The 27185-nt window shown below is 41.7% G+C and overlaps 4 protein-coding genes across 8 annotated transcripts in view; all 4 read left to right on the top strand.

Annotated features, from left to right (window-relative positions):
• Positions 1 to 27185, top strand: part of LOC121718880 (gastrula zinc finger protein XlCGF57.1-like) — a 168201-nt gene that overhangs the window by 24945 nt on the left and 116071 nt on the right.
• Positions 1 to 27185, top strand: part of LOC121718875 (zinc finger protein 708-like) — a 137977-nt gene that overhangs the window by 68331 nt on the left and 42461 nt on the right. The window lies entirely within an intron of this gene.
• LOC121718859 (zinc finger protein 431-like) lies at positions 2549 to 6236 on the top strand. Its single transcript, XM_042104209.1, has 2 exons — positions 2549 to 3057; positions 4043 to 6236. The coding sequence occupies exons 1-2, from the start codon at positions 2793 to 2795 to the stop codon at positions 5839 to 5841; spliced, it is 2064 nt and encodes a 687-aa protein (XP_041960143.1). The 5' UTR covers positions 2549 to 2792; the 3' UTR covers positions 5842 to 6236.
• Positions 17321 to 27185, top strand: part of LOC121718902 (zinc finger protein 135-like) — a 28320-nt gene continuing 18455 nt past the window's right edge. Inside the window, exons 1-3 of one of the 6 annotated variants that reach the window (XM_042104325.1) lie at positions 17321 to 17516; positions 19244 to 19503; positions 21754 to 22680. In XM_042104325.1, the coding sequence (XP_041960259.1) occupies positions 19291 to 19503; positions 21754 to 22680 (1140 nt within the window). In that variant the 5' untranslated portion in view covers positions 17321 to 17516; positions 19244 to 19290. Of the gene's footprint in view, positions 17522 to 19243; positions 19504 to 21753; positions 23131 to 27185 lie in introns of those variants that run through there. The other 5 variants (XM_042104327.1, XM_042104324.1, XM_042104326.1 and 2 more) reach the window with 5 other exon arrangements.

Below are 27185 nucleotides of genomic sequence, written 5' to 3'. Positions count from 1 at the left end.
TTGTTGTTTGCAAAAATATATAGTATTTATTGGTAAACAGCAACAAGTGCAATTGGTTAATCGCTGTCATTCTCTCTCCTGCGCAAACAAAAATGTGTTACGTTCCAAGTAGCCTAGTGCGTAATTCTGCTTCATAAAGTTGAATTTGGTTATTTCACAGAAAAATATAAATAGCCAGTTTATGGTCTACAGCAGTGTTTTTCAACACTGTGCCGGGGCACACTCAGGTGTGCCGCAGAAAGTTACCCAAATGTCACTCACTGGTCCAGAAAAGCAACTGTTGAATCAAAGAATTTATAATCACATGCTCTCATTGATTGTGTGATTGCACTATTTGTGGTATGCAGGCATTGTACAACGGGGGCCCCATATCCAGTACAGAATCATCACATATCCAGTTCATAACAACAATTAAATTAGATATAGTCACCTACAAATTAAAGGAGAATTCCGGTGTGATATTGACCTAAAGTGTATTGAAACATGATACCGAGTGTGAACGTATGTCTCATAGCCCATCTCGACTTGTCCCCTGCACTCCAAAATCTGGCGCTAGTTAGCCGATGCTACCAACAACTTTTTCAGTAGTGGTGCTTCGGCATCGGGCTAGCCATGCAAATAAATCAATGTTTTACACCCATTTACGAGGCTCAATGTATCTCCACACTTCATTGGTAGACTTCCTAGGGCCCTGACATTTAAAACGAGACATTGAGAACTTTGAAAAAGCACTGGTAGTTTACTTACAAGATGATTTATACAGACAGTATCTTCACGAAGTTTAACGTTTGCAGCCATCTTGAATTTAGTCACGATAAGTCGAGCAACGAGTAAGAATGAACAGGTATGATAAGGGATCAGATTCCAAAAATAATTCAGTGGAAATGCATGGATTCCAGTTTCTTCCAGTAGCAGCAACTGGAATCCAGACTTATCGTGACTAAATTCAAGATGGCTGCAAACGCTAAACTTCGTGAAGATACTGTCTGTATAAATCGTCTTGTAAGTAAACTACTAGTGCTTTTTCAAAGTTCTCAATGTCTCGTTTTAAATGTCAGGGCCCTCGGAAGTCTACCAATGAAGTGTGGAGATACATTGAGCCTCGTAAATGGGTGTAAACCAGTGATTTATTTGCATGGCTAGCCCGATGCCGAAGCACCACTATTGAAAAAGATGTTGGTAGCATCGGCTAACTAGCGCCAGATTTTGGAGTGCAGGGGACAAGCCGAGATGGGCTATGAGACATACGTTCACACTCGGTATCATGTTTCGATACACTTTAGGTCAATATCACACCGGAATTCTCCTTTAAACAGAGGGCGCTTGTTTTATTGAGCAGGTCTTGCATAGAAGCCATAATAAGGCCATATCTGTGTATTATTTGAAATTTTAGGCTATGGTATGTTTATTTTTTCTTCACACAGGATGTTGGTGTGCCTGGGACATTTTAAGTGTCAAAGTGTGCCATGGCACAAAAAAGGTTGAAAAACACTGGTCTACAGTGCAGAGTTGGTAAGTTATGGTAGGCCAACTTGGAGTGAACATACAAACAGGGGAAATTCTTTCTCTAGTAGCTGAGTAGCCTGATGGTAGGCAGGTGCACACGTAGACATATGGCCGAACTTGCAAGCGCCAATGAATCGTGCTCTCACGACAATCACGCCGTTAAACTTAAATAGGTTAACATCACTCTAAATTTGCCTTCAAGCAAGGAAAACGATGATTTGAAGACATCTGTTTCGTTAGAAGGGAAAGGGGGTAGCAACAAGGCAACACAGAGACAGGCCCGATGGCAGGGCTAATGTTTTGAGAGTGTTAAAATATGGTATAGCCTATTCTACGGGAAAATATTGAAACGGCAAGACAGCGGGGGGAAAGTTAAAATACGTGATAAACACGGAAAAAGTTGGCATGCATTGTTTCGGTCCCTGTGCAGGGATTATTTGTCACATTATTAATCAATCACATATGATTATTTGTGAAATTGTGCAAACAGGTGCAACACATTTGAAAAGGAAGGACTGGTAGCATGCAAGCTCCCGGGAGAGATTGATTTAAGAACGTTATCACAGTGTGTCTTTATGGCGCAAAGCAGCGCGGTCGGAAGACAGCGACAATTGGCAGGGGAGGGTCATGTCTTTTTTGACAATTCTGTCGGAGGGTCATTGAAACATTTCTAGCAGGCAAGGGAGGGTCATGCAACTTTTGACTGAAGCCCTCAAAATCCCTCCGTTGGCCCCTTCAATAAATAACAGTCCCTAGGCCTAATACACACAAGAGAGGCTTAAATGTACCCAGTGTGGAAAATCATGTTCACTCATTTCACATCTTAATGCCCATAATGCTACACAAAACAGAGAAGCATTATATGTGACACATATTTCACATTTTCACACTGGAGTGAAGCCTCATCATCAGCCTCATTTAATTGTGATGGGGTAGCATAGCCTTCTGCACTTCCAACTGTCGGCAGTTAAACTCCACTCCAGGTAGTGGCAGTATTGGATAGCTGTCTGTTTTGTTTGCGAAATGCGAACCACGAGGAATTTAATTAACAAACACTTCCCACGAAGTCCTACAAGGGAGTGTGTTCTCCGAGTTACTGATTGACGATTAGGCCTACTAGCGAGATGATCTAAAACATAGCCTTACAGATAACTTTGTGTACGGACCTTAGGCCTAGGCAACGTGAATGTGATTCGATACAAGCATTTGATGTAGTCGAGTGATGGCTGAGTGGGTGGAACTTTAGTCGTGATTATCGTTGGCCCACTAACATTAGGCTATCAACCATGGATAACGGAGTGCCATTGAGCTGTAGTAACATTGCTGAAACACACCCGGGTGACCTGAGAGTGATGGTGAAAGAAGAATTTATAAAAGAGGAGGAATATGGTAATATAGTTCGATGTCTAGACGAAGAAAAGCCCATTGCAGATCATGACTATAAGACTGAAACAACCGTCTCAGAGTCAAACGTAACTTGCCTACAGACAACAGCGGAGATTGACGTGAAGAAAGAAGACGATGAGCAAGAGAACGGTTATCTTTGGGAAAGTAAGTAATTTCAATCACGAACCCCACTAAATGACACTGAGAGATATGAGAGAAAATATCCAGTGTGTGGGTCATAGACATTTCAGTGGCAAAATGCAACATTTCACTTTCTGTAGATCAGTTAGGCTACTGTAGTTTTTCAGGAAAGTAGCCTAAGCTACAACATGTTTGTGTCCAAAAATATTGCATTTGCATTTGTGAAGTAAACGTTTGCAGTAGTATGCCTATGTTAGCTGTAATAAGCAATGTTGTTTTGAGTGCCTTAAATGTTTTTTTTTTTAAAGCAAACTATTCCTCTAGAGCTGCAGGTTTGATTATCAGAAAACATTGTAGTAGCCTACATTTTAGTAGTGGGACTAATCGGAACTTATTGCTCACAAAATACAAGGGATTTTTATAAGCCTTCAGGTGCAGTGCAGTGATGTTGGCTGGACATTTGATATTCAGTGGATCAACACTGTGACTTTTCATCAACTACATTAAAGCTGCAGTTGGCATGTCTGACAGATTGAGGGGACTTAGCCAACATTTTGAATGTTTACAACTCTCATGCCCCTCCCCCACTACCACTGACCACCCTCTCATCGAGATTGTGCTCGTCAGTGCACACCAGGCTGCACCAGACTGTGATTGACAGTCAGAACTCACACAGATTGACAGATTTGATTGGACAAATAACAGGCTCTAGATGGAGGCAGAAGGGAAACCGGCTGATTTATGTTGTTCTGTCAGAGCATAGTGTCGGTTTCAGTGAATATGATCAAAAACATCTTGCCAACTGCAGCTTTAAATATAAAGAGCTATTTCCACATGAATTTCCAGTTATAGGCTACTGTAGAAAATAGATTCCTTTTGGCTACCCCACATACTGTCTGTCTGTTTTTACACAGAATGGCCCACCTGCAGGGAAATATCTGAGCATTTTGATTTAAGCTCTATGGTAACTCCTTATTGTAATTCTAAGTCTCCATGGTATCTCTTTCAGGTGCATCAGAACATCCACATGCAACGCAACAGGAGATCCATGGACAGAGTGATGAACTCAACCTGCAACTCGAAGGAAGGCTGCACCACTGCACGGTCTGCAAGAAGAGTTTTGCTGCCCTCCCTGAACTCAAAAAACACCAGCAAACACACTCTGTTAGCGTGAATGAACAGCAGAACTCTGGTGGCAGAAAGCCCCACAAGTGTGTCCAGTGTGGAAAAGCATTTCTAAGGTCTGCAGATCTGAAACGCCACATGCGCACACATACTGGAGAGAGGCCTCATAAATGTGTCCAGTGTGGAAGAACATTTGCAAGGTCCACCGTTTTGAAAGTCCACATGTACACACACACTGGAGTGAAGCCTTATACATGTGTGCGGTGTGGAAATGGTTTTTCACGAATGTCACGTTTAAAATCCCATATGTTGAATCACACCGGAGGAGAGAAGCCTCACAAATGTGCCCAGTGTGGAATCGCATTTATAAGATCCACAGATCTGAGACGCCACATGTTTAAACATTCGGGAGAGAGGCCTTATAAATGTGCCCAGTGTGGAAAAACATTTGTACGGTCCTCATGTTTGAAACGCCACACGCTTACACATACTGGAGAGAAGCCGTATACGTGTGACCAATGTGGAAGAGGTTTCTCAGAAAAAGCATCTCTTAAACAGCATACACTATTCCACACTGGACAGAAGCCTCATAAATGTACTCACTGTGGAAAAGCATTTAAAACATCCACGTGCCTTAGAATTCACATGCGTATACACACTGGAGAGAAGCCTCATAAATGTGCCCAGTGTGGACAAGCATTCGTAACATCCACATGCCTTAAACAACACATTCTCAAACACACTGGGCAGAAGCCTCATAAATGTGCCCAGTGTGGGAAAGCATTCGTAACATCCACACAACTTAAACTGCACATGACATCACATACTGGAGAGAAAACTCATGTATGTTTCCAGTGTGGAAAAGCTTTTCCACAAATTCAGCACCTTAAAAGACATATGCTAACTCACACTGGAGAGAAGCCTCACAAATGTGCTCAGTGTGGAATCGCATTTATAAGATCCACAGATCTTAGACGCCACATGTTTAAACATTCGGGAGAGAGGCCTTATAAATGTGCCCAGTGTGGAAAAACATTTGTACGGTCCTCATGTTTGAAACGCCACATGCGCACACATACTGGAGAGAAGCCTTATACGTGTGACCAATGTGGAAAAGGTTTCTCAGAAAAAGCATCTCTTAAACAGCATACACTATTGCACACTGGACAGAAGCCTCATAAATGTGCCCAGTGTGGAAAAGCATATCCATCATCCACATCCCTTAGAAACCACACGCGTATAGTACACACTAGAGAGAAGCCTCATAAATGTGCCCAGTGTGGAAAAGTGTTTTCGACATCCCCAGAACTTAAACACCACACGTGTACACACACTGGGCGGAAGCCTCATAAATGTGCCCAGTGTGGAAAAGCTTTTACAACGTCCACACAACTTAAACAGCACATGCGCACACATGCTGGAGAGAAGCCTCATACATGTTGCCACTGTGGAAAAGGTTTCTTAGAAAAATCATCTCTTAAACGGCATATACTATTACACACTGGAGAGAAGCCTCATAAATGTGCCCAGTGTGGAAAAGCTTTTATAACCTCCACACAACTTAAACTTCACATGCGCACACATACTGGAGAGAAGCCTCATGTGCCCAGTGTGGAAAAGGTTTCTCAGAAAAATCATCTCTTAAACAGCATACACTATTACACGGTCGAGAAAAGCTATTAACATTTAAGCATTTTAAAATCTAAGCTGCAGAGCTACCGCAATAGAATGACATTTAAGCTACAGAGCTGCACACTCTTGTCTATTCCACACACACACACACACACACTCTCTCTCTCCTGTATTTTATTCCACACACGACCAGGAGGAGCCTTTTCTGATTTTTGGTCTCTCTCCATCTCTCTCTCTCTCTCTCTCTCTCTCTCTTCTTCTCTTCCTCTGTCTTTATTTCTTACTTTAGGTTTGTTTTCATTTCATTGCATCAATGCATTTAGGCTACAGAGCTGCATACACCTTTTTTCTATTCCACACACACCTCTCTTCTTTTACACACACACACACAAACACTACCCTCTTCTATTCCACACACACCTCTCTTCTTTTACACACACACACACAAACACTACCCTCTTCTATTCCACACACACCTCTCTTCTTTTACACACACACACACAAACACTACCCTCTTCTATTCCACACACACCTCTCTTCTTTTACACACACACACAAACACTACCCTCTTCTATTCCACACACACCTCTCTTCTTTTACACACACACACACAAACACTACCCTCTTCTATTCCACACACACCTCTCTTCTTTTACACACACACACACAAACACTACCCTCTTCTATTCCACACACACCTCTCTTCTTTTACACACACACACAAACACTACCCTCTTCTATTCCACACACACCTCTCTTCTTTTACACACACACACACAAACACTACCCTCTTCTATTCCACACACACCTCTCTTCTTTTACACACACACACACAAACACTACCCTCTTCTATTCCACACACACCTCTCTTCTTTTACACACACACACACAAACACTACCCTCTTCTATTCCACACACACCTCTCTTCTTTTACACACACACACACAAACACTACCCTCTTCTATTCCACACACACCTCTCTTCTTTTACACACACACACAAACACTACCCTCTTCTATTCCACACACACCTCTCTTCTTTTACACACACACACACAAACACTACCCTCTTCTATTCCACACACACCTCTCTTCTTTTACACACACACACAAACACTACCCTCTTCTATTCCACACACACCTCTCTTCTTTTACACACACACACACAAACACTACCCTCTTCTATTCCACACACACCTCTCTTCTTTTACACACACACACACAAACACTACCCTCTTCTATTCCACACACACCTCTCTTCTTTTACACACACACACACAAACACTACCCTCTTCTATTCCACACACACCTCTCTTCTTTTACACACACACACACAAACACTACCCTCTTCTATTCCACACACACCTCTCTTCTTTTACACACACACACACAAACACTACCCTCTTCTATTCCACACACACCTCTCTTCTTTTACACACACACACACAAACACTACCCTCTTCTATTCCACACACACCTCTCTTCTTTTACACACACACACACAAACACTACCCTCTTCTATTCCACACACACCTCTCTTCTTTTACACACACACACAAACACTACCCTCTTCTATTCCACACACACCTCTCTTCTTTTACACACACACACACAAACACTACCCTCTTCTATTCCACACACACCTCTCTTCTTTTACACACTCACACACAAACACTACCCTCTTCTATTCCACACACACCTCTCTTCTTTTACACACACACACAAACACTACCCTCTTCTATTCCACACACACCTCTCTTCTTTTACACACACACACAAACACTACCCTCTTCTATTCCACACACACCTCTCTTCTTTTACACACTCACACACAAACACTACCCTCTTCTATTCCACACACACCTCTCTTCTTTTACACACACACACAAACACTACCCTCTTCTATTCCACACACACCTCTCTTCTTTTACACACACACACACAAACACTACCCTCTTCTATTCCACACACACCTCTCTTCTTTTACACACACACACACAAACACTACCCTCTTCTATTCCACACACACCTCTCTTCTTTTACACACACACACACAAACACTACCCTCTTCTATTCCACACACACCTCTCTTCTTTTACACACACACACACAAACACTACCCTCTTCTATTCCACACACACCTCTCTTCTTTTACACACACACACACAAACACTACCCTCTTCTATTCCACACACACCTCTCTTCTTTTACACACACACACACAAACACTACCCTCTTCTATTCCACACACACCTCTCTTCTTTTACACACACACACAAACACTACCCTCTTCTATTCCACACACACCTCTCTTCTTTTACACACACACACACAAACACTACCCTCTTCTATTCCACACACACCTCTCTTCTTTTACACACACACACACAAACACTACCCTCTTCTATTCCACACACACCTCTCTTCTTTTACACACACACACACAAACACTACCCTCTTCTATTCCACACACACCTCTCTTCTTTTACACACACACACACAAACACTACCCTCTTCTATTCCACACACACCTCTCTTCTTTTACACACACACACACAAACACTACCCTCTTCTATTCCACACACACCTCTCTTCTTTTACACACACACACACAAACACTACCCTCTTCTATTCCACACACACCTCTCTTCTTTTACACACACACACACAAACACTACCCTCTTCTATTCCACACACACCTCTCTTCTTTTACACACACACACACAAACACTACCCTCTTCTATTCCACACACACCTCTCTTCTTTTACACACACACACACAAACACTACCCTCTTCTATTCCACACACACCTCTCTTCTTTTACACACACACACACAAACACTACCCTCTTCTATTCCACACACACCTCTCTTCTTTTACACACACACACACAAACACTACCCTCTTCTATTCCACACACACCTCTCTTCTTTTACACACACACACACAAACACTACCCTCTTCTATTCCACACACACCTCTCTTCTTTTACACACACACACACAAACACTACCCTCTTCTATTCCACACACACCTCTCTTCTTTTACACACACACACACAAACACTACCCTCTTCTATTCCACACACACCTCTCTTCTTTTACACACACACACACAAACACTACCCTCTTCTATTCCACACACTACCTCTCTTCTTTTACACACACACACACAAACACTACCCTCTTCTATTCCACACACACCTCTCTTCTTTTACACACACACACACAAACACTACCCTCTTCTATTCCACACACACCTCTCTTCTTTTACACACACACACACAAACACTACCCTCTTCTATTCCACACACTACCTCTCTTCTTTTACACACACACACACAAACACTACCCTCTTCTATTCCACACACACCTCTCTTCTTTTACACACACACACACAAACACTACCCTCTTCTATTCCACACACACCTCTCTTCTTTTACACACACACACACAAACACTACCCTCTTCTATTCCACACACACCTCTCTTCTTTTACACACACACACACAAACACTACCCTCTTCTATTCCACACACACCTCTCTTCTTTTACACACACACACACAAACACTACCCTCTTCTATTCCACACACTACCAGCAGGAGGCGTCTCTTCTTCTTTTTCCTTCTCTTTATTTGATTTCATTGCATATCTTGTTTTATGCGGTATATCTGCCATCTAACTTAATCTGTGTTAGTGGTTATCTCATGGTTTATCTGCTTTATTTTGTTGTCTGTTTACTGTAAGTACACACCACCGCCGACTTGAGCTGCAAAAGAAGCTCTGGCCACCCTGTCAAGAACGCTTGACAAACAGGAACAGGAAAGCTTTTGACGCTTTTGCCGATCTAACAGCAGTGGCAGCATTATATGTTGTTTGTCGTTTACCGCTGAACCACGTCTTAGCTCATAGTTGACCAACTTTCAACTTTCTGCTTGACGCTTTGGTCGCTCAATATGCCCGATTTGCTGCTTCTTGCAGCTGAGAGAAGTTGGCTTCAATTGAAAATGAATGACTTCCTGTGTCGGTGGCGGTGTGTATGTAGAGTTACTGTGTTGAACTTGCATCTAACTTGTGTTAGTGTACCTGCCTATATTCTTTTCTTTTCCATGCGATTAAATTGATCGCATTTAAGTGTATAGTTTACTGTTTAATAAATGTCCCATGGACACCACTTCACAGGAAGAAGTTAAGCAATCATTTCACCTTATGTTTTGAGATAGACACATAATATAAACATATGATACATGCCGAGTTAGTGGAGAATGGAGAGGTGGAGAGCCAACATTTAGTGTAGGTTCTAGAACAGCTCAGTGTATGCAAGGTTCTCTTAAAGTCACTATGATGCAGGCTCTAGAACAGCTCAGTGTATGCAAGGTTCTCTTAAAGTCACTATGATGCAGGCTCTAGAACAGCTCAGTGTATGCAAGGTTCTCTTAAAGTCACTATGATGCAGGCTCTAGAACAGCTCAGTGGGTGTATGGTACAGGCTCAGAGCCCTAGAAGGCTCTACAGGCTTCTCTACAGGCAAGTCACAATGATGCAGGTAACAGCTTAGCGTATGCAGGGTTATCTTGAAGTCACTATGCTACAGGCTGAATAGTTTTGCCATTTATTATTTATGATGTAATTTTGTTCAAAGGGACTTACAAAATATAACAATACAATAGTTGAAATGAACGGTAACCCTTTTTAAAAAGTCGCCTACTAAGGAAAATATTAATACTCAATTGTGACATATATGCCTTTCGAATGTTCTACAGACCAACAAAGCGCACACCTGTGTGCTGTGTGTTCCTCCATATAAGAAAATGAAACAATTGGACGGGTACCCCAAATAGTTTGAATGTTCTACTATAAATATCTCAAATAGGCTCAAGCCTCATTATTTATGGGGATATGCTGTGGGGCAATGTCTATGGACCTCAGTGTGTAGCGTCAGATGAAGGGCAGTGTGTGATGTCAAATATGGGCATAATTGTGGTGAAGTGTAGTGTATCTATTGTAGACTGTGTGTGCAAGCAGGGGTTAAAGAGGAGGGGGGGTGGAGGAACAAATAAATTAATAATAAATATATTCTTTCATTACAACAATATAGCGTGAATATATTGTTAAAATAAATAGTGTGTACAGAGGTGACCAAGAAGCTAGCAATCAATTCTTGTCCAAAAAGTATTGATACACCATGACACTCAATATGTTGTCCAATGGTGAGTCTTTTTTCCCCGTGGCACCGACACTGGATTTTAGGGTTCCCCCACCTGCCAAATTCCACTTTACTTTACTTTAACCACTGTGTGCAAGTCAGATCTGTTAAGGAGATATATGGATTGAGAGGGAGTGGAGGTGCTGCTGGTCGCAGGTTTTGAGTCCGGGCAGAGCATTGCAGTGTGATGGGCACATAGCCGTGTGTGGGTCATAGATATTTCACTGGCAAAATGCAACATTTCACTTACATTTCACTTTTTGTATAGATATAGTTAGGCTACTGTAGTTTTAATGAAGTAGCCTAAGCTACAATGCACTAACATGTTTGTGTCCAAAAATATTGTATTTGCATTTGTGAAGTAAACGTGGTCATGGCACCAATGTAACCTGTGAGTGTAAGTGCCAGTGGAGGCGTTTGAGAGACTTGCAAAACACATGCACGGTCACTGTGGTGAACATCATTTTGGCTGCATGTTACCTTCACAACTTTGCCCAAGGTGCCTTGATAGGGTGTGAAGAACACCGTCTTGGATGTCCAAGAGAGGAAGATGGCAACAACTAGGAAGTGGTGTCCTAGCAAAGTTTTGGCAAAACCAAAGATTCCAAGTTAAATAGATGCTGCTATCTACTTCTATCAACATTGTTTTGCTTGTATTACATATATGACGTGTCGTGCAGACACTGTAATAAAAGTGTTAAACCTTACATTTGATGTTTCTTTATTTATAAACCAGTTCATAATAAGGGAGAAATGGAAAGGCTTGTATCGCACAGTAATCACATTGTAGAACCATATAAAGCCATTTCAATGAATGTGTGTCTGAAAATACCACATTCCAGAATCCAGACTCAAAATGGGCCATTTCAGCCATTTGCACTTGTAATTGCTTAGAGGCATAAACACTTAAGTCTGTGTGTGCATCAGAAAAGGTCACATTCCAGACTCAATGGGCAATATACAGTTCACACTTGCATTCATGTTCCAGCTTCATCACACCTACTTACAATGAATGTTTCTGTCGTTATAAACCAGTCTATGTAATGGAGGGAAATGGAAAGGTCACATTCCTGACTCAATGGGCCATACAGTGGCGGTGTCATGTCACTCTTATCAAAGTCAAAGTCAAAGTCGGCTTTATTGTCAATTTCTTCACATGTCAAGACATACAAAGAGATCGAAATTGCGTTTCCTACTATCCCACGGTGGAGACAAGACATATTTTACCAATTAGGTCCACAGACAAACATAACATTCAAGTAAACAATATAAAAAGTAAAAATAAGAAGGCACATACAATGAAGAAATAAGAGCAGCAAAATTTGGTAGAAATTGTGCAATTGTGCATACAGTAGACAGTCAATATAATAGTGCAAAAGTCAGGCCAATAAATAAATGGCTGAGGTAGTTTTGTTTGACCTAAGTATGCAAGTGGCATAGTGGTGCAAGTTATGTAAGAGCAGCAGAAGTGTGTTCAGAAGTGTTCAGGACAACAGGACAACAACAACAAGTTGCAAGTGTGCAAGTGTACAAGTGGAGTAGTGCAAGGCAGCCATTTTGGGTCTAAAAGTCCAGGATGTTATGTAGCTGAGGGTGGAGGGGGGAGAGGGGGGAGAGAGTTCAGGATCCTAACAGCCTGGTGTATGAAGCTGTTGGTGAGTCTGGTAGTGCGGGAGCGCAGGCTTCTGTACCTCTTCCCAGAGGGCAGTAGATCAAACAAATTGTGAGCGGGGTGACTTGCATCACTCACAATTGTGGTCGCCTTGCGGGTGAGGTGGGTGGTGTAAATGTCCTTCAGGGAGGGGAGTGAAGCACCAATAATCCTTCCAGCTGTGTTCACTATGCGCTGCAGGGCTTTCCTGTTGTATTCAGTGCAGCTTCCGCCCCACACAGCGATACAGCTGGAGATGATGCTCTCAATGGTGCCTCGGTAGAATGTGGTCATGATGGCTGGTGGAGCACTTGCTCGCCTGAGTTTCCGCAGGAAGTACAGGCGGCGCTGAGCTTTCTTCGCCAGTGATGCAGTGTTGGTGGTCCAGGAGAGGTCTTCACTGATGTGCACCCCCAGGAATTTGGTGCTGCTCACTCTCTCCACCACAGCACCGTCAATGGTCAGTGGCAGGTGTTGGGTGTGACCTCTACGGAAGTCAACAACAATCTCCTTGGTCTTGCTGACGTTCAGCAGGAGGTTGTTGTCCCTGCACCACGTGGTCAGAAGGTCGACCTCCAACCTGTATTGAGTCTCGTTGCCCTTGGTGATGAGACCCACCAGAGTTGTGTCGTCAGCAAATTTCACTATGTGGTTGTTGCTGTAGGTTGCAGTGCAGTCATGCATCAGCAGGGTGAAGAGCAGCGGACTGAGCACGCAGCCTTGGGGGGCCCCCGTGCTCAGTGTGATGCTGCTTGAGATATTGTTGCCAACACGTACTACTTCAGGCCTCTGACAGAGGAAGTCCAGTAGCCAGTTGCAGAGGTAGGTACTGAGTCCCAGTTTGTCAAGTTTGCAGATGAGTTGTTGTGGTATTATGGTGTTGAATGCAGAACTGAAGTCTATAAACAGCAATCTCACATATGAGTCTCTTTTCTCCAGGTGGTTGAGGGCTGGGTGGAGGGCAGAGCAGATTGCATCCTCTGTGGACCGTTTGGCTCGGTATGCAAACTGGAAGGGATCCAGGGTGGGGGGGAGAATGGATTTGATGTGTGACATGACAAGCCGCTCAAAGCACTTCATGATGATGGGTGTCAGTGCCACGGGGCGGTAGTCATTGAAGCAGGATGGAGCAGTTTTCTTCGGCACAGGTATGATGGTGGCAGCTTTGAAACATGATGGGACGATGGCTTGCTTCAGGGAAGTGTTAAAGATGTCTGTGAAGACATCCTTAAGCTCCTCAGCGCAGTCCTTCAGCGCCCGACCTGGGATGTTGTCTGGGCCTGCTGCCTTACGGGTGTTGATAGCAGCAAGTGTCCTCTTCACGCTGTCGGGAGAGGCACAGGGGCTGCTCGTGTGGAGGGGGAGGGGTCTTCTGTGGGCAAGTGCTGTTTTGTGCTTCAAAGTGAGCAAAGAAGCGGTTCAGATTGTTGAGCAGAGGGATGTTGCTCTCACAGCTCTGTGGCGCGGGCTTGTAGTCTGTGATGGCCTGAATGCCCTCCCATAGGCTTTGTGCGTTCCTGCTGTCTTTGAAGTGGGTGGTTATCTTGTGAGTGTATTCCTTTTTTGCTTCCTTGATGCCACGGGACAGGTTGGCTCTCGCTGTTCTCATGCCAGCTTCATCCCCCAGCTCTGTAGGCGTTGTCTCTGGCCCTCAGCAGCCTGAGGACATCCCCTGTCTTTTGTGTGGGTCACATCATCAATGCACTTGGTGATGTAAGAGGTTACAGTGTCTGTGTACTCCTCTATGTCTGTCTGATTGTTGTAAGTGGCTGCTTGCTTAAACATTTCCCAGTCTGTTGTGTCAAAGCAGTCTTGAAGAGCATCAGAGGCTCCCTCAGGCCACACTTTTACCTGCTTGCGAACCGGTTTGTTTGCTTTCACTCTTTGTCTGTATGCGGGCATTAGCATAACAGTGATATAGTCAGAAAGTCCAATGTGGGGGAGGGGGGTGGCTTTGTATGCTCCTTTGTGTGTAGTGTAGACCAGGTCCAGGATGTTGTCTCCTCTTGTTGGAAAATCAACATGCTGGTGTAGTTTTGGAAAAACAGTTTTCAGGTCTGCATGGTTAAAATCTCCAGCGAAGATGGTGAAACCGTCTGGGTGTGCCGTCTGTTGTTCACTGATAGCCTGGTACAGTTCACTAAGAGCCGTGTTCCTATCGCTGTTATTGTTGGTAGGCGGGATGTATACTGCGACTAGCAGAATCGCAGTAATTTCCCTTGGCAGGTAAAAAGGACGGCACTTTATGATCATAAACTCCGCCAGTGGTGAGAAGTGTTTGCATACTACTACAGTGTCCCGGCACCATTCGTCACGGATGTAAACACAGATTCCTTCTCCTCGTGATTTTCCACCCTTTACAATGTAGATGCCTTCCATTCTGAAATCCTTGGACACAACTTTGCACTGACATGGTTCATACTATTTGCGGGTGTGATGGTTCATATTATTTAAGGGTGTGATAACAATGCAAGGTATCCTTTGCATGACTGCAGTGAGGTGCCTTTGTAACTAAACATACTTGGGTGACAAATAAACACGCTTAGCCTTGGATGAGTTAAACAATATAAATGTGTTTATTGTAAGACAAAAAGTTCAAACAATAACAAAAGTGCAAAATAAGATTACAACACAAAAGGTTAATTAACACTGTGTTCCAAATTATTAGGCAAATTGGATTTAAGTGTCATAAACATTTGCTTTTCAATTAAACTCATAGATGGTATTGTGTCTCAGGGCTCTTTGGATCATGGAAATACCTGTGATAATGACACCTGTGATAATTAGTTTGCCAGTTGAACCCAATCAAAGTTAAACTACTTAAGAAGGATGTTCCACATTATTAAGCATGCCACAGGTTTCAAGCAATATGGGAAAGAAAAAGGATCTCTCTGCTGCTGAAAAGCGTGACATTGTGTACTGCCTTGGACAAGGTATGAAAATATTTCCCGAAAACGTATGCGTGATCATCGTACTGTAAGGAAATGTGTCGCTGATTCAGAGCACAGGTGGGTTCGTGCAGACAAAGGCTTAATAAGGAAGGTTTCTGCCAGCAGTGTTGGGAAGAATACTTTTAAAATGTAATCAGTTACAGAATACATGCCCTAAAATGTAATTTGTAACGAATTCCATTACATTACTCCATCTAAGTACCGTATTCTAAATACTTGGATTACATAAGCGCTGTTTTACATTTTATCAAGTGGGAAATCAAGCTGGTAATTCAGTCTGTAAGACCCACAGGCGATGTCAGCAAAAAACCCACAACTTAACTTTATAGGATAAACTGAAACATTATACATTTTGTAAGCGCACAAGATCATCTCACTGAAATATTAGAATTTCAGTTCAAAAAGCCCAGAAATTCATACGAGAAGGATTCTAAAAGTAACCCCTTAAAATGGCCAAAGTAACTGTATTCTGAATACCACTCATTGAAAATGTAACTGTAACTAAATACAGTTACTCATATTTTGTATTCTGAATACGTAATCCCGAATACATGTATTCAGTTACTTCCCAACACTGCCTGCCAGACAAATTCATATGATTAAGAGAGCAGCTGCTAAAATGTCATGGCAAAGCAGCAAACAGGTATTTGAAGCCGCTGGTGCCTCTAGAGTCCTGCGAACTTCAAGGTGTAGGATCCTCAAGAAGTTCGCAAGTGTGCATAAACCTACTATTTGGCCAGCCCTAAATAATGCTCACAAGCAGAAATGGTTGCATTGGGCTCAAGAATACATGAAGACTAATTTTCAAACAGTTTTGTTAACGGATGAGTGCTGTGCAATCCTAGTTGGTCCAGTGATGGAGTTTTTTTTAGTTGATTTTTTAAGTTGTTTATTTTTGGGGGAAAATATACTGTTATCATTGAGAGGTTTGTTTAACCCTTAGAACCCTAAGCTGTTTTTAGGGCATTTTCACTACCTTTATTCTTAAGGATTTATTCTGGTCATTGTAGGTGCCACACACACATATTATATATTGTCTAGGCTATCCAGATCTGCCATTTCATTTCATCTGCCATTGTGTTTTTTGATGCATTTTGCGTCAATCGGGTTCTAAGGGTTAATAAAATAAGAATTATACTTTAACGGTAAAATAGAAAGTTGAAATAATACAATTGTGTAAAAATAAATATTGAGTACAAGTCAAATACAACAGAGATAAATAATTCTTTAAAGCTTTGTGTAGTTTATCATTGTGCCTGCCTCACTGCTTGTCCACCATCCTGATGATGCACTTCGATCTTCCCTCATCGACCTTATCTCCATCCTCATCTCTGGGCAGCAGCCATGGAAGCAGCATCAGACCTCTCGAGGTAGGCCAAGAGGTCATCCTCCAGCCTCTGCCGCAACCAAGCTGTGGTTGAGGAAGACTAAAAAATAAAAAAATAAACACAATGTATGTTACAGACTGCAACTTGGGTATATGCTGTGAATGAACACCACAAAACTCTCATTTGAAGTCCACCTTACAGCAATCTACAACCATTTACCATTTCTATTGTCCTCTGAGTAGCTGTAGGCCTGTCCATTGTCTATTAAACCACTAGCAACAACACACATTGAGGTTCAGGCCTACTTTACACACTCCTGTACAGTAGGTGGCGAAATAACGATGCAATCGAAACTAAAGAAGAAGAAAGTCGCAAAGTGACGCATGCACGACTCACTTCCTGTCTATGCTCACTTCGGGTAACGTCCGGTAGTAGTGACAGTTGTCACTGGATCCACGCAGCGCAAGAAGGAACATACAAGCAGTCCACCCTGTGATAACATGTGTACGTAGATGTTGGTTCAATACATTTTGTGTCAACAAACACCAAATCAGCAGATCGGAGTCGACGGAGCAGGGAACTTGTCGGAGGAAGGTATGTGTTTTTGTCATAAACACTTGGCGGGAGCTAGGTTAGTTAGCCCAACTTCGCAAGTAACTTCGACTGCTGATCTCAACACAACTTAAGAAGCAATACATTCAAACGTTCTTTACAGATCAGTATTTTCTCCCGAAACATAGCCTACTTGGGCGAGCCAATAACCTCGCATAGGCCTACACCCAGGGTGCGATTTGTGAAAAAGAAAACAAGGGGGGATGCTTCTGAAAGATTTTTGGAGTTGCGCTGGGCCTCTAGAATCTTTGCTTGGATGCAGCATACCATTTCACAAGCTATGGATGTGAACACAGGTCCGGTGCTTCTGTCACTAGTCTGATAATGTTGCGCAATTAATTTATAAAGGAACCACGGACCGACAGAAAAATAAAACAAACGTTTTCGTAACCAGGAGGAAATGCACGTTGATCTGATTGCGTCTCCAGCGTGTTTAACTGGCATTGCCTACCTAACAGGGAAGTGTCTGAAGATCTGTCTGCAGCTTGCTTGCCAGCCTTTCTTAGTACTTAACAAAAGTTGTGAAATATGAACGCATATCCGTTTTTTGAATGTCGGCGATAGCATGTACACAGTCTGGCCACTTTCCATTGCCAAGCGTTAGCAGCTGTCTTGAACGCGGTACTCTGAAGTTTAAAACTATTGGCTGCCCAGAGCCACTCTGGATTTGCCATAACCAATCGTTAACGTTTGGTCGTGACCATAGACAGTAAAAAATATGGACAGTCATCACGTAGACGTCAAACGAGGCGGGTGCATAGGGGCGGGTGAAGCAAATTTCAACCGTTTCCTGTTGGTCGACGAGGCTTTCTGCGCAGGCTCGGGGGACGTAAATGTAACGTAGGCACGTAGTCTGACTCGTGTAACTCTTGTGGTAGCTGCACCGAGAGATTGGGTATGTAGCCACTTACTTCGTTACCACCATGTCTACATTACTGTTCTAAATGTTCTAGTTGTTCGTAGATAAACGTGATTTAATATAAACAGCACTCTCTACATTCATAGCCTAGGCTACTGTCAATCCATCAAAACTTTGCTGAAATGTTGCGCTCCGATGCTTTCGTTCTTATCCAGAAAATACGGTTATTTTGCTCCTGTGCGACGCTTTCACCCGGTCTGGTTGTATGCTTATTATGTCACTTTAGCATTGATTTCGGAAAAAAGTGTATCACTCAGCCGGTAAGTTAGTTACGAGGTTATGACGCCAATCACACAATGTTGTATTACTCCGAAAATAGAAAAAGTTCATATAAAGGCTTAAAACACTTCAGCTGTAATGTTATTTGATGTCGAAGTGGTGCCAAAATTGAATGGGGTTCAATAGGGATGGCTAGGTTGGACTGGTTGCAGTTCCTCTTGTTCCACGTGATGGCGCTCGCAGGTGGGGCAAAGAAAATATACACTGATGACCAATTTTTACTTTTTAAAGTCACTATTGTTCTAAAGTAATTATTCTAAAAAGCCTTTCAAACTTGTCAATGACGTCATTCATTAGCACAATGCTTGCGTGTTGTGGGCAACAACGACCCAGGCTGTAAGAAATTAAAAGGACATAACATAAGTACTCGTTCATTCATTGATTTGCAAATAATTATTTACAGAGTTGCTTTCTGTTGTTTTTTTGTGTTTTTTTTTTTTTTTTTTAAGAGAAGGAAACTGACTTTGATCTTTCTATTTATCTTTATTTTCTGTCTCTGACTACAGGCAATTGATCTGCTTTGGAGGGGGATCATCTTTGTTCTGCTAGCAACATGGATCTCGGACTTCCCTCAAGTTCTGGCTGTGCTGAAACACACCAGGTTGATCTGAGTTTTATATTGAAAAAAGAAAACATCAAAGAGGAGGAATATGATCATATGATTTCATGTCCAGATGAGACACCGAGGTCTACTTACAATGAAACGCTACGGACAACAGTGAAGACTGAAGAGGAGGAGCAGCAGCTCGACCAGCTGGAAAGTAAGTCCTCTCACATAGAGATACATAGACTGGTGTGTGGCACATAGAGATACATAGACTGGTGTGTGGCACATAGAGATACATAGACTGGTGTGTGGCACATAGATACATAGACTGGTGTGTGGCACATAGAGATACATAGACTGGTGTGTGGCACATAGATACATAGACTGGTGTGTGGCACATAGAGATACATAGACTGGTGTGTGGCACATAGACACATAGACTGGTGTGTGGCACATAGAGATACATAGACTGGTGTGTGGCACATAGAGATACATAGACTGGTGTGTGGCACATAGAGATACATAGACTGGTGTGTGGTACATAGAGATACATAGACTGGTGTGTGGTACATAGATAAATAGACTGGTGTGTGGCACATAGAGATACATAGACTGGTGTGTGGTACATAGAGATACATAGACTGGTGTGTGGCACATAGAGATACATAGACTGGTGTGTGGTACATAGAGATACATAGACTGGTGTGTGGCACATAGATACATAGACTGGTGTGTGGCACATAGATACATAGACTGGTGTGTGGCACATAGAGATACATAGACTGGTGTGTGGCACATAGAGATACATAGATAAATAGACTGGTGTGTGGTACATAGAGATACATAGATACATAGACTGGTGTGTGGTACATAGAGATACATAGGCTGGTGTGTGGCACATAGAGATACATAGACTGGTGTGTGGTACATAGAGATAAATAGACTGGTGTGTGGCACATAGATAAATAGACTGGTGTGTGGCACATAGAGATACATAGATAAATAGACTGGTGTGTGGTACATAGATACATAGATAAATAGACTGGTGTGTGGTACATAGAGATACATAGATAAATAGACTGGTGTGTGGTACATAGAGATACATAGATAAATAGACTGGTGTGTGGTACATAGAGATACATAGACTGGTGTGTGGTACATAGAGATACATAGATAAATAGACTGGTGTGTGGTACATAGAGATACATAGACTGGTGTGTGGCACATAGAGATACATAGATAAATAGACTGGTGTGTGGTACATAGAGATACATAGATAAATAGACTGGTGTGTGGCACATAGAGATACATAGACTGGTGTGTGGCACATAGAGATACATAGATAAATAGACTGGTGTGTGGTACATAGAGATACATAGATAAATAGACTGGTGTGTGGCACATAGAGATAAATAGACTGGTGTGTGGCACATAGAGATACATAGACTGGTGTGTGGCACATAGAGATACATAGACTGGTGTGTGGTACATAGAGATACATAGACTGGTGTGTGGCACATAGAGATAAATAGACTGGTGTGTGGCACAATTTTGTGACTCTAGATGGCACTGGTCTGTGGCAGCAGTGTGTTGTATTACATTAGCTGCTTTCAGGCATAAGTTTAAGTCCGCATAGATAGATAGATAGATAGATAGATAGATACTTTATTGATCCCCAGGGGAAATTCAAGGTCACAGTAGCATACACATTCACTAACAGCAGAAAGTATTCTACTTGGTATTGTCCCGGAGTTAAAGTGTAATTCCAGCAAAAATGGACCCCGGAGTGTTTTTCTGCATTAAAACATCACATAAGCCGTGGAGACAGTATTTTTCGTTGATCAACCACTACAGAGCTTGGCCCGGTATATGCTTTGGCCCCAAAACGCAAACAGTTGATTAGCTCCGGGAAGTGAGCTAAACGCATCCCAAATAGCATTTTTTAACCAGTAATATTGTTCAAAACAGCACCAAACTACAAGCTACAGACACAGAGCGCACAGTAGGCCTAGGCTACTTTCACTTTGTAGTGTGCCATGTCATTACATGAAAGATGCTTCACGCCAAAACGGCGAACAAACATTATCAAATTTATCATGACGTGTTGTCACAAACACTTACACCTATTAGAAAATGTAAAAATCAACCTAAGTAAAGACGATGTTAAGTATTGTTCAGTTTATATAAATTATGTATATCTCCCAACTGTATTAATCCCCCCTATGTGAAGCACTGAAGGGGGGGACCCCCATTTTTGAAAATGAATTTTAAGCCCTTTGTAATGTGTTAGTCATAAGTAGTGATTGGTTTACATAGAATTCAAATGCAGAAGTGTTTCTATTTCAAGTTAAATATTTCCTCATTAATATTTAATTGTTTCATGTGGAATATCTATCTGTCATCCTAAATGGATACGGTATCTCTTCTAGAACATCTGTATCATTCTAAGTCTCTATGGTAACTCTTCCAGGTGCATCAGACCACTCGCAACAGAGGATCCAAGGACAGAATGATGAACTCAACCTGCAACTCGAAGGAAGGCTGCACCAACGCACAGTTGGCAGGAAGAGTTTCAGAGCCCTTACTGAACTTGAGAAAGCCCCGACACACTATGCACACACTGTAGGGAAGCCTCATAACTGTTTCCAGTGTGGAAGAGGTTTCTCACACGCGTCAAGTCTTTCACGCCACATGCGTGATCACAAAGGAGAGGAGCTGAGTCGTGAAACACAAATGCTTGAAGAACAGACTGAAGGGAAGGCTCATAAATGTTCCCAGTGTGGAAAAGGTTTTTCACACTTGTCAAGTCTTTCACGCCACATGCGTGATCACAAAACGGAGAAGCCTCGTGAAACATTAATGTTTACACAGACTACAGGGAAGCCTCATAAATGTTCCCGCTGTCGAAAATGTTTTTCATACATGTCAAGTTTTTCACGCCACATGCATGAACACGATGAAGAGGAGCAGAGTCGTGTAACACAAGTTCTTGAAACACAGACTGAAGACAAGCGTTATAAATGTTACCAGTGTGGGAAAGGTTTTTCAGAATTCCTAGCGCTTAGATACCATAAGGAATTACATGCAAAAGAGAAGACTCATGAATGTACCCGCTGTCGAAAAGGTTTTGCTCACAGGTCAAGTCTTTCACGCCACATGCATGAACACGTTGGAGAGGAGCCCAGTCGCAAAACACAAGTGCTAGAAACACAGACTCATGAATGTCCCCGCTGTCGAAAAGGTTTTTCACACAAGTCAAGTCTTTCACGTCACATGCTTGAACACAAAGGAGAGATCCCTAGTGAAACATTAATGCCTACACCAACTGAAGGGAAGCCTCATAAATGTTCCCATTGTGGAAGAGGTTTTTCACACATGTCAAGTCTTTCACGCCACATGCGTGATCACAAAGGGGCGAAAAGCCTAAAAAGAAACTAATACACACTGGAGAGCCGGCATCACTGGAGAAGTATCATAAATGTTCTCAGCATGGAAAATCATTCAGAACAATCACAGATCATCATTATGTTATTTGCTTATGCATAGAAGCCGCAGTAAATGTGTGGAAAAGGTTTTGTCTCCTTGCTTATTGGCCCTCATGCCTCCCTCTCCCATCGTTCTCTTCCTCTGGTTGTAAGTAGACAAATGAGACGATGGCGCCGAGCTTTGGATGATTCCTGGGGCACGGGCGAGAGAAGCCGCGTTGACTCGTTCACATGCAGAGATGTATTGAGTATGTATTGGAGTATGTATTAGTTTATGTTCAGATTACTCTTAATAGTAGAGTAGCCGTTTAAAATGCAATAAAACAATGTCCGTTGCAGTTCATTTTCTTTATATTATTATTTTCTTTATCATTATATCAGTTCAACATGGATATAACAAACTGTTGTTGTCAAGGAGACATTCTTACCTTCAAGGAGACATTCTTACATTGAACATATTGACAAAACAAACAAACATTGACATAATAAAAAGTAAGTTTATATTTAATATACTATCGTTGCAGTTCATTTTTGCTGTTACTTATTATCTCAGCTCTTTTAAAATAAGTGATTCAATCTAAAACCTGATTGGAATTTTTCAAGGATACTGTTTTCGTTGAAGGCGTTTCAGTTAGCCTATTAGCTGGTTTGATGCTCATTGAGCTCAATGCAAATCAAACCAGCTAATAGGCTAACTGAAATACACACCATGCCAACCTCTAGGTATGGTGAAGAGTATGTGATGATGTGGGGCTATTTTAATTCCAAAGGCCAAGGGAATTTTATCAGGATGCATAGTATCCTGGATCCATGAAATAACTGGCCTTTAAAAAAAAAAAAAAATCTGTCTGCCTCTATGGGAATTCAACATAGGTTTAACAAAGGGGTATGAATACTTATGCACCCTGTATTTTAATGAAGAACATTTATTTATTTACGATACATTATTCATTCACAAAGAAAATTGGTGTCATTAATGGTTGGATTATTCCTCTTTGTCTTAGTTAAGGCATTAAGATCCATTTACAAAAGATTATTTCTTTCTTTATTCCTCTTTTTAGTCAACTTTAGCATGGGGCTGAATACTTTTTATAGGCACTATAAGTCTATCTGGGTGGGGGGGGGCGGTGTCTGGATTGGTGGTGCGTCCTTTTTGGAGCAGGCATACTCTTTGTTCCTCAGAGTTGGCAAAGGCCTTGTAGAATACCCAGCCGGGACGGTGGTCACTGCTAGATCTGAAAGACACATCATTTGGGGGGAAACTAGTTGTAAAAATAAGTAAGTATAAGTATATATACTCTTGATCCCGTGAGGGAAATTTGGTCTCTGCTTTTATCCCAATCCGTGAATTAGTGAAACATACACAACACACAGTGAGGTGAAGCACACACTAACTCAGAGTATATAATTATATATACTCTTGATCCCATGAGGGAAATTTGGTCCCAATGCGTGAATTAGTAAAACACATTCAACACACAGTGAGGTGAAGCACACACTAATCCCGGCGCAGTGAGCTGCCTGCAACAACAGCAACGCTCGGGGAGCAGTTAGGGGTTAGGTGCTTGCACTTCAAGGGCACTTCAGCCCTTGTGGGGATTGAAGAGCAGTGCACATTTTTCCTACTGGGTCTGGGATCGAACCAGCAACCCTTCGGTTACAAGCCTGAAGCCCTAACCAGTAGGCCATGGCTGCCCCGAGAAGTTGACTGCAAGAGAACTGCAGGAAACATCAGGCTGCCCCAAGATCCACTCACTATCAGTATGCAGATAAACGAAAGTTTGACTCGGGTACATTCAGAAGATCCACTCACTATCAGTATGCAGATAAACAAAAGTTTGACTCGGGTACATTCACAAGATCCAATCACTATCAGTATGCAGATAAACGGAAGTTTGACTCCGGTACATTCACAAAATCCACTCACTATCAGTATGCAGATAAACGGAAGTTTGACTCCGGTACATTCACAAAAACACCCTAGGTTGCATTTTGGAGAGTTACGCTTTAACATACAATGGTCTTATATAGGATACATCTTTTCCATTGGTTTTACCCCTGAGTTTTCTGTGCTGGCTGGACTTAGCTTCTTATCCAAACAATAACAGTGTTTCTCCTTGAAATGTTTCCAGCAGCGGTGCTATTAATTGTATAAGATAACTTTAGCTGTCACTTTAAGGCCGTAACGGCCCGTGAGGCTTGCTTGAGTCTCACGGTTTTAAGCTAACTTAGTAGCGTTGTTGTGCATTTTGCATAAGGATATGTGGATGAAATTATTTGTTTTCCATGTCATTTGTAAAAATAAGTTCTCAAAAGCCTAACAACTCGAAGAAAATCTATCTTGGATTATAGGAAACAAGTGTATTGTAATGATAATTTCTATGATTTTGGTGAGCTCTACAGGAATTATAAATAGGCTAAATAGGAATTATAAATAGGCTACTGTATGTTGGATTCTCACTTACAAGCATAACTTCTCATCACAAACGTGTATATGTTAGGTTAAAAAACATTTTTGACAAATGAAGGGACATGAAGCAAGATAGTAGTGAGTAGTGATTTTTCTTGAAAAATCAACTTTAAATACAATAGAACAATATTTACAGTTATTTTTATAACTGAATTTATGAACATTCCAGGAAACATTCCAAACACAATGATGACCTCATAAGAGGGAGTCCAGCAAATTAAAACACATGGGATAAGGGATCATATAGGGTTTTTTTACACTGATGAGGCCAAAAACATGAATTCATTCCAGTATGTCATGCTAGAGTCTACTGCCTGACATAAAAATATCCTGATACCTTTTTTCTTTACTGGCAACCATTATTGATCTTAAAATGTGATGAATGAGGATATGAGTAAGTAGCAATGCTTGAAAATGCCAGTTCTGTCACTTGTCATCACATATAGGCCATTATATAGCCTAAACTAAATATAATCAGTAAGCAACTCATTAGTCTGTGTTCAGCCAACCATGGGCATATATGCTTCCTTCTTTAGAGACCTGACTATAAAACCATCAGTGTATATTGGCTACCACACATTTGCTCTTTATATATCCATCTGCTTATCAACTAATGTTAGCTATAGACAGACTATTACTGATTCTACTTAACTTGTTGTATATGAAAGCCTATGTGATGGAAAATGACACAACATTTTGAAGCCATGATACATAATAGTGATCCAATCCTACTCACACCCCTAATCAATTTCTCACTGATGGCCATGATTTACTTAAAATGTGTAGCCTATTCATCTTTACTTTGCCCCTGCCAGTCAGGCTCATGCTAAACCACTGGTATGTCATAGAGGACATTTTTGGCCTGTGTAAAAGAAAATGCAGTTAAAACCCATTCTCCCTTATGCTCAACTTTGCTGGACTCCCTCTTATGAGGTCATCACTGTGTCTGGAATGTTCGTAAATTCAGTTATAAAAATAACTGTAAATATTGTTCTATTGTATTTAAAGTTGTTTTTTCAAGAAAAATCACTACTCACTACAATCTTGCTTCATGTCCCTTCATTTGTCAAAAATGTTTTTTAACCTGACATATACACTTTCATCCCGTCACCAGGGTTGGGTAGTAATGGATTACATGTAATCTGGATTACGAAATCAGATTACAAAAATCAAGTAACTATAATCAGCCCAGATTACAATAAAAAAATGTGTAATCAGATTACAGTTACATTGTTGGGGATTACCTGTACTGTGGTGAAGATCATTTTGGCTGCATGTTACCTTCACACGGTGCCTTGATAGGGTGTGAGGAACACTGTCTTGGATGTCCAAGAGAGGAAGATGGCAACAACTAGGAAGTGGTGTTCTAGCAAAGTTTTGGCAAAACCAAAGATTCCAAGTTAAATAGATGCTTCTATCTACTTCTATCAACATTGTTTTACTTGTATTACATATATGATGTGTCGTTTCTTTATTTATAAACCAGTACATAATAAGGGAGAAATGGAAAGGCTTGTATGGCACAGTAATCACATTGTAGAACCATATAAAGCCATTTCAATGAATGTGTGTCTGAAAATACCACATTCCAGAATCCAGACTCAAAATGGGCCATTTCAGCCATTTGCACTTGTAATTGCTTAGAGGCATAAGCACGTAAGTCTGTGTGTGCATCAGAAAAGGTCACATTCCAGACTCAATGGGCAATATACAGTTCACACTTGCATTCATGTTCCAGCTTCATCACACCTACTTACAATTAATGTTTCTGTCGTTATAAACCAGTCTATGTAATGGAGGGAAATGGAAAGGTCACATTCCTGACTCAATGGGCCATACAGTGGCGGTGTCATGTCACTCTTATGTAGATGCCTTCCATTCTGAAATCCTTGGCCACAACTTTGCACTGACATGGTTCATACTATTTGCGGGTGTGATGGTTCATA

Source organism: Alosa sapidissima, chromosome 9 (assembly GCF_018492685.1).
Source record: "Alosa sapidissima isolate fAloSap1 chromosome 9, fAloSap1.pri, whole genome shotgun sequence".
NCBI classification, from domain to species: Eukaryota; Metazoa; Chordata; class Actinopteri; order Clupeiformes; family Clupeidae; genus Alosa; species Alosa sapidissima.
This window is presented reverse-complemented; position numbering and strand designations above follow the sequence as displayed.